Source organism: Erythranthe guttata, chromosome 4, assembly GCF_056151865.1.
Source record: "Erythranthe guttata isolate IM_541 chromosome 4, IM_541, whole genome shotgun sequence".
Taxonomy (NCBI): domain Eukaryota; kingdom Viridiplantae; phylum Streptophyta; class Magnoliopsida; order Lamiales; family Phrymaceae; genus Erythranthe; species Erythranthe guttata.
The window spans coordinates 8,093,152-8,102,229 of record NC_142536.1 but is presented as its reverse complement, the minus strand read 5'-3'; the positions used below and the strand labels follow the sequence as shown (position 1 = coordinate 8,102,229).

The following is a 9,078-nucleotide window of genomic DNA, read 5'->3' as shown; positions in this document are numbered from 1 at the left end:
ATTAAAATAAAATAAAATAATAAAAACATAATATTATGGTATTTTAGGTATGATACACTATATTCATGATTTCTTTTTATTTTCCATTGATGACCCAGATTGAAGGAGAATATTTTCCGAACATGAATGAACGATTAATTCTCCAATGTTAATTAGCATAGAGTAACTTGTTTCCTTTCAAGATCATTTGTACTATATAATTTGGGGTGAGATATCCGTGTTCTAAACTCATATGAGATATGTTCCACTCACCATTAATTTTGAAAGATTAGATCTGAACCCTAAAAAACTAACACGAATGGTATTACAATCAATGAGTCATTTACAAATGTACCCTTCGAGGAAAAGTTTATTATTAAATAATATAAAATAGAGTACTATTGAATTGTCTAATTTACCCCCACTACATTTGGGATTATTTTAAGAGACCCCCTCATATGGAAAATATTTGGAACTAATCACCAAGAGGATTACATTGTGGTGGATACCCCTCATTTTTAATATTAATTTGACATAATCCCTCGCCAATTTGAAGTACCTAAATGTCTTTTTAAATCAGTTTTAAACTCTAGTCAACTCACAACCGCCTCTCTCTTTCTCTTTGAACTCCCAGATCAAAATCCCCTCCCCCCGCCATAGGTCTCTAACCGGCGATGTTGCTTTCCGGAGTCATAACTCTATCTCCGGTGGTCGGATTTCGATGGTTTAACTACTGTTGGATTCCCCTCGCCGAGTTCATTCTTTTGGTGGTGATTTCATTCGGTCTGGAACTCTGGAACTGTTTTTGCAATCGTTTTACAGTCCCCGCATATTTCAACGACGGTGGGTCTTGCCGGATGAGTAATTTGTGTCCCGACAGTCGGAATTTGAGGGGCTACCAACCTTTGGATTCCTCTCGTTGAGATTTTTTTATGGTAATTTCATTCAATTTTTCATTGGCAGATTTGTTTCTGTAATTTTTTTCATTGCGAGTGCAGAAACTTAGGTGGTTGGAGGCAACGTGGTTTTGGTAGGAGGCGCTTGGGGTGAAAAGTCATTGGCGGTTTAGTCTAAAATTCATAGTATTTCGCAGCCATGGCCTCTCTCTCTCTCTCTCTTAGCGTTTGTTGACTTTTGAGTGTTTTGTTTCTTCAATTCTTGTTAATTTGCACTAAAATAATAAAAAAAAAATTATTTTGATTTTGCAAATGCAGCTTAATGGAAGCCATTGATCCTCTTCCTTGAAGGTGTCAAAAAATTTGGTTGAAGTTACATCTGCTTCAAGTTATATTGTTCTACAGATTGCATACATTATTGTACATTACTAGTTACATATAGTAACATATGCATATAATTTTGTATTTTTGATTTATATTTGTTGGTTATGAGTTGATTTATAATATAAATATTGAAATTTTAAATTTTTGTTGTTGGGTTTATGAATTTCTTTTTTTATAAGCTAATATTCGCGTGTGTATATAATTGGTCGGCTAAAAATTTGGGGTAAAAAGAAAGAACATAACTACGAATTACTATAGTTTACTATAGTTACATGTAGTAATTTTCAGTACAGTAAACATATCGATTTTTAAAAAATATTAAAAAAAATAATAATAATAAAATAAACAAACAGGTTTTAAAAAAAAAACAAAAAAAAAAAAAATAATACAAAAAAAAATCAGCAAAAATGTTAAATGCATGACCAGAATATTGAATGAAGTTTGGCCAAAAATTGCATATATGGGCAATATTATACTTACTGGACAATTTGGAAGGCCATTTGGATTCAATTTCAGGGCTTCTACAAACGGTCTAGTATCCAAACAGTCTACTTAATTGGTGTGGTTATGCAATGCTACAACCATAGATACACTATGAATCAGCATACATCGGGCCTAAAAATTTCCAATCTATAATAATAAATGCACATTGAACTCATTGTACACTGAATTTCACATTTTTAACTCGAGTAAACTGCAAAAAGTACCCCTGTATAATCTCTAAATAGCAAAAACCCCCCTGTGATAAATAAACTCGCAAAAACCACCCTGTGAAATTTAGTCAAAGGCAAAAACCCCCCGGTTGACTTAAGTGTGGCTCACTCGCGGGTTGCGCGATTGGTAGTAGGTTTTTGGACATGAAATGACGAAATTGTCCCTAAAAATGTATTTATATGTATATATATTATATGTATATAAATTTTCCTTTTAATTTGATTGTTTAGAAATTAAAATATCGTTAAAAAATAGTAAATAATTAAATTTAAAAATTATTAAAAATTTGTTAATCAAATTAAGTATAGATTTTTTTAAATATATAATAACGGAATTTAAATTTTCTTTTGATATAGCGATAATTTAAAATATATACAAAAACTATGTGATAATATAAACAAAAATAAATTAAAGACCCCATTGTACCTTTATAATTAAGATATAACAAAAATAAAATAATTAAAATATTTAAAAAATATAAGAATTTATTAATTGCAAAATCCCGGGGGTATTTGGGTCTTTTTATATGAAGTCAACACTCAAATGATAAATGGGCCGAATGTGCTATTTAAATAATTTCAAAGGGGGTTGTTGCTAGTTTATTTATCATAGGGGGGTTTTCGCTATTTATAGATTACACATGGGTACATTTTGCAGTTTACTCTTTTTAACTCAGAAATATTGTAGAACATGTTATAATCAGATTTTTTTTTATATATTGTAAATTAAAGAACCTCACCAGAGAAATTGAATTACTACAATTTGCAACACGAATTCTGAGTTTCTTATCCCATTCAGGATTAATATCTGTCGTCAAAACACGAGAACTTAACATCAGCAACACAAGAAAGCTATTTAATGATTAATCTCTTAAGAACAACAATACGGCCTGCAGACTCCAATTGCTTAGCCGAAGAGAGTTCCGTTTTTTTTCTGGGAACACCGCATCATAATGCAGGACATGTGCCTCGGATCGAAAATCGATTCTGGCCAACTCCAACTTCATATCAGATATTCTTCTAGGGATTAATTTATATACATAGATGCCAAAATTTTAAATATTTGAGGGAGTGGTTGACAAAAGCCATATTTCAGGGATGTAGTTGTCAAATGGCAAGGTGAGTACAATTTATATATATATAATTTAGGGGTGCAAACGTATTGGAATTAGCCCTTTCGTAAAAATTCCTATTTTTTCCGGAAGTCCAAAATGGATTGCACAAGTCAAAATTTTGTCGGACATAAACGTGAAGTTTTCATTCCCAGAGAACCTTAAATACGAAAAACCAAACAAAAGAAAGAAGGAAAGAAAGAAAAAATAAAACTATTAAAAAAAATCCACGATAGGAAGAGGAATATCAATGCACCGCAGCTGAAGTTTGACTTGGCCGGATTCGATATTTCTCAGTCCGAGGCACATATCCTGCATTAGATTGCCATCCTTCCAGAAAATGAAACTCTCTTCAGACAGGCAATTGGAGCTTGAAGGCAATATTCTTGTGGTTATTGTACCGTTTGGTAGGCCATTTGGATGCATCTTAAACGCTTGTACAAATGGTCTAATATCAAACTCTGCGTCTCCCATCTTCTCATCCGCAATGAACACGTTTTTGTCGTACACTGTCTACAACCATACGTACACATAGAATCAACATATAGGTATTGCGGTTTCTAATAAGAAAATATATTTCGGTTCCGTATGGTTTTTTACCGAATTATTCGGTTCGGTACCGGTAAAACCGAAATATATTTTCTTATTTTAGAAAAGGTAAAATAACAATTTAAACGAAATAATTCTTGAATTTGACATTCATATTTCAATTACCGGCCCTAAAAACATAACGTGATTATCAATAGAGGCTAATTTGTAAATAATGGAAAACATTATCAATCTACAAGTATTTTAGAATATTTTTATAACCTGAAAGGATTTAAAATAAAAGAAAAAAATAAATATATATTAAATATTTAGGTATTCGGTACGGTACGGTATACCAGACGGTGGACACCAATACCGTATACCATACCGAATATCGGAATTCAAAAATAACAATTACCAAATACCGAACCGAATTTTCATTAAGAAAGAGGCAGAAGATTCAAATCTTGAGATCACTAAAACTGCATTAGTTAATATTCAAACTCAAAACAATTGAAAAACAAAAATATCTGATTTTAGAAAGCTCAAATTTGTTCTTGATATATCAAACTGAATTTTCTTTTTTTAAAACGTGTATCTAGTCTAGAACCAGAAGGATCAATAGCACAACCTAATAATTTGTTTTAATTTTATCGCTAAAGAAAGAGGCTCACCACAGAAACTGGTTGACTAGGATCTAAAACAGCTACCGTCAAATCGTCATGCCATTCGGGATTAACAGTCTCTGTAACAACATGAGTCTTCAAAATCTGCATCGCAATGATTTATAGTAAATTGCAATTCTGTTTAGAAAAACCTATAAGAAAACGAACAAGTAAGAACACAAAACCTGTTTGGACATCCTGACAACAGCATAAGGATCTCTGCTGCGGCCATTGCCAAGAGCAAGATTGATACCTCTCTGCACAGAAATTCTGAGCAGTGCAAACACAGAACTTCGAATTTGAAGAGCGTCATATCCTAGGTTCTCTCTTTCCTCCGATACTTCCTTTACCGATGCCAATAGGGAACTTTTGCAGCGGTACAAGTCAATCACTTGAAGTGGTAATATTTCTGCAAAATCTGAAGGGATCTGCTTCAGGCTCACGGTTCCGAGATGCATTTGCTCAAGACATGGGAAATGTGTATTGTCTGATTCCCAAATCTCCAACTCACACTCATGAATCAACAAGTACTTTAGTCGAGCGAATTCCCCTTCATTTGAAATCCACTTTTGCCCTACAGCAGCATTCGACCGCAGTTTGAGAACTTCAAGATTCGGTAAGGAACCAACAATGGACATATCTTCCCATGGAATCTTGCATTCACTTAAGACCAATTTTTTAAGTGAACTTGGAAAGACCATGTTTCCACGAGGACCACGACCACGCTTACCAACAAATGCTAGACTTAGTGATTCAAGTTTATGGAAAAATCCAAGATTGCTTAAACTATAAGATCCAATTGTCGGACAAACAATTCCCAACTTCTTCAGATTCGGGATTTGTTTAGTTACCTCTTTAGTACATTTGAAATCTTTGACTATTGAAAGTGTTTGTAGATTTTCAAGAACTGTGATTTTTTCGCCACGTGAAGGAGGATCAGGTAGAGAAATTCTCCGCGCCTGAACATGTCGAAGTTGGGGCATCTGCCATATCTCCCTTGGTAGAGTCAACTCTCCACCAACAACTAAGGTTTGTAGGCACCAAAGTCGGGATAATATAGAAGACGACGACATAGAGATCAAACCCGTGCAAGAGACATATCTTGAGTTAATTAGCTGTAGAATCTCATCTTTGGGATATCTGTCAACCACATCCAATACCCGTAGTAACGGAGACCGACAAGCACTATAAGTAGACAAATTCATAGAAAAGAAGGTTAAGAAAGACCGAATAGATGCCGTTAGTGTGGCATCTTTCCATTGGCCATTATTAATGCTGAGGCGGCGTATGCTCTCCATATCTAACGAAGCTTTGTTGTTATCCAGCTTTGAGAGGACTAGAAAATTACCTTTCTGAGCTTCTCTCCTGCATAGATCGCTTAAAAGATCATGAATGTGGCAGGTCTTCACTTCTCCACTAATACCTCTCTTACTAACCAAAATAAGATTCCTATCTATAAGATCCTTCAAATACTCCTCTCCAATTTCTTCTAAGCTTTTAGGCCCACATTGTCTAACAAATCCTTCTGCAACCCACAACCTGACGAGCCTCGACATTTTGATATCAAAATCTTGTGGAAATACGGCCAAATATAGGAAACAAGGCTTGAGATATATAGGCAAGTGATTATAACTCAACGATATTACCTTCATGCATAACTCGTCATCTTCATTGTTCACTGCCGAAGTTACATCTTCTTCGACGTACTTCCAATCTTCTGTTTTGGACTTTGCAAGAAGCCCACCAATGACAACAAGGGCCAAAGGAAGCCCTCTGCATTTTCTCGCAATATTTCTTCCAATTTCCTCCAATTCAACAGGGCAACGTCCTTCTGGAAATACCTTTTCACGAAGTAGATCCCAACTTTGTGCTTCGTCTAGTAAATTCAATTCATAAGGGGTACAAGATCCAAGATCCACAGCCAACTTCAACAGCCTAGTAGTTACCAAGATTCGACTTCCATTATTATTATCGGGAAGGAACCTTTTCACAATCTCCCAAGCCGTGATATCCCACATGTCATCCATTACTATGAAATATTTTCTCCCAAACAAAGTTTTGTGCAACTTTTCTCCCAATACATCATCATCATTCATCTCAAGTTCATTTCGATTGGTAGGATTAATAATCTGATGCAAAAGGCCTAGAAGAATCTCTTTGCCAGTACATTCTTGGGATACAACAAACCAAGCACGAATATCGAACTTTTCAATGATAAAAGGATTGTTAAAAACATTAGTGGCAAGGTTAGTCTTACCTATGCCACCCATCCCAACAATAGGGATAATCCGGCGGCCCGATTCGTCGGTAGAGAGAGCGCCCATTATTTGAATCAAGTGATCCTCGAATCCCACCATGGTGTTCTTGCCAATCCGAAGAGGCAGCGCTGATGAAGAAGCTTTCCTAGTAGACTGGTTATCCATGCCTTCATTTTTGTCCACCAAATCCTTCTCGATGGAGAGGAACTTTTGTATCATCATATGTATTTCTCTATTTTGCTCCATCTCCACCGACACCAAATTCTCCTTAGTGGATTTAGCACATATTTGGTTCCTCAAATTGGATTCAATTACATCCTCTGCTGCGTAAGACGCGTCTACGATTCGCGATTCCAAATCTTCCATCTCTTTGCTGCTGAGTTTGCAGGAATAATTATTTTCCAGAAAATCGAGCAATGAAAGAACCCTAATTTGAAGAGACTCGATCTGTTCTCTAACGAAAATGAAGTGATGAGCAGGAGGTGGGTGGAGGAGGATCTGGTCAAGAATATTGCTGAGAGAAACTAGAGCTCCGTAAGCAGCCATCTATGGCTTCCTTATCTTTTTCGATAGATAAATTTCAGACGAACAGTATAGCATAGTCCAAGCTGTTCAGCTTCAAAGTGGGCATTGAGTAAGCTTAAAGGTCATACATTTGCACCCTTGTATTATAACCAATGTCGTATTTACTTTCCTGTACTATGAAATGGGACGATATGGCCGGTTAAATTTTATCCGGCAACTACACTTCTACCATTACCATGTAAAATACGAAATTAGCAGTTGACTTATAAGAAATGACTAAATTAACCCTCGTATTATAATAATTTATGTTTCAATTATAAATAAATAAAAATGCAAAATGAATTTAATTAGAAAAAATCCAAAAAGATAAAAGAAAGAAGGGTAAATTACAAACACCCCCTAAGGTATGGTTAATTTACAAAAAAAACCCCTCTTATTTGGATAATTACATCTACTCCCCTCAATTATGTTTTTTTTTCTTACACATCCACCCTTATGGTATCAAATTCAACATAATCATCTAGATTTCGTGGAATGTGCTCTAGTTTGTACTCGTTTTGTATAAAAATACAGTTTATGATGCACCATAATCTGATATATACAAGTCAAAAAACACATATTATGATCATCTTGCTTGCTTCAAAATGTAGAGTTCGAATACGGGTACAAAAGTGATAATATTCCATATGATCTCGAAGATTCCACTAAATTTGAGGAGTTGAGAGGTGGTTGTAATTAGCCAAACAAGAGGGGGGTTTTCGTAATTTGACCATACCTCAGGGGTGGTTGTAATTTACCCAAGGAAGAAAAATAAGAAAACCCACGGCCATCATCTCCTCCCCCAACCCAAAATTCTTCCATCCGCATCACCACCACCTCACCACCACGGCCGCACCACCTGCCTTCCCACCCAAATAAAATTATGCTTTATGTTTGATGGGTTCTTCCAGATTTCTTTTGAATCAAGATTTTTGGATCGCCACCCTATTCTTCTCATCTCTTCGTCGGCGGTGGGTATGGAGGCGGCATCATCCGGGCCGGATGAATCATCCATGGCAGATCGGGCCCTCTCTCTCTCTCTCTCTCTCTCTCTCTCTCTCTCTCTCTCTCTCTCTCTCTCTCTCTCTCTCTCTCTCTCTCTCTCTCTCTCTCTCTCTCTCTCTCTCTCTCTCTCATACACACAAGGTTCCATCGTGAAGTGCAACTTTTGTTGGTTTTTCTTCTTTTGCAAACGGGTTGTTTAAGAAGATGAACTGCTTGATATTGTTTCGTAGCGAGGAACAGATCTGAAGAAGGAGACGGAGAAAGAAGATGAGGTTTTGAGAAATTATGAAAATTGCAATTTGGTCCTATGCAATTTGGAGGGAGGGCTTTTCTGAAATTATTAAGGATTGAATTGAAAATTCTGAAAACTTCATTATGAAAAATACTGGATAAATTTATAAATTTCAAAAAAAAATGATTTCAAGGGTATTTAGTAGGTCTTTCTAGTTCCAAAATCAGATGGCCAGTCGCACAAAGCGCGAGTGTATAACACATCAAGCTCATAGGATCTTTTTTGGCTTTGACTATTTTTCATATTGAATTTTTTGCTAATATTTTTAACATGAGGGATTTTTCAGCTATTCAAGATTACACAGTGGTGGTTTGTGCAAAAAATCCCAAAATTGCACCCAACCCTTTACACCCAATTCTTAATTGTAACCCCAATTTAATCAATTTGGACCACAAAAATCCAAATTTTTTTTTTCCAAATATTTTTTTTCTTCAAAAAGTATTCTTTTGCCGCCGGTTTCCGGCGTTGACTTTTCGATTTCTTTTTTTATGATCTGTTTTTTCCGACGCCGGATTCCGGCGTTGACTTTTTTCTAGTGTTTTTTTTTTTAAGTCCGCTGCTAAACGTTGACCGTAATTATGTTGTCTTTAACGGTAATTATACTGTCACTGACAGTAAATTAACGTAATTATACTGTCACTGACTGTACATTAACGTAATTGTACTGCCGTTGACAATACAT

At 35.6% G+C, this 9,078-nt stretch overlaps 1 protein-coding gene across 2 annotated transcripts; it reads right to left on the bottom strand.

Moving 5' to 3' along the window:
* Positions 1–3,147: 3,147 nt before the first annotated feature.
* On the bottom strand, positions 3,148–7,378 carry LOC148771055 (putative late blight resistance protein homolog R1A-10). 2 transcript variants are annotated; one of them, XM_088816780.1, is made up of 3 exons: positions 4,463–7,378; positions 4,287–4,382; positions 3,148–3,597 (listed from the first exon to the last, which is right to left on the bottom strand). In XM_088816780.1, exons 1-3 carry the CDS (start codon positions 7,079–7,081, stop codon positions 3,301–3,303), a joined length of 3,012 nt encoding a protein of 1,003 aa, XP_088672906.1. In that variant the 5' UTR covers positions 7,082–7,378; the 3' UTR covers positions 3,148–3,300. The 2 variants fall into 2 exon arrangements, with proteins under 2 accessions (XP_088672906.1, XP_088672907.1); XM_088816781.1 differs by having other exon boundaries at positions 3,148–3,593; positions 4,463–7,275.
* Between the last annotated feature and the right edge of the window lie 1,700 nt (positions 7,379–9,078).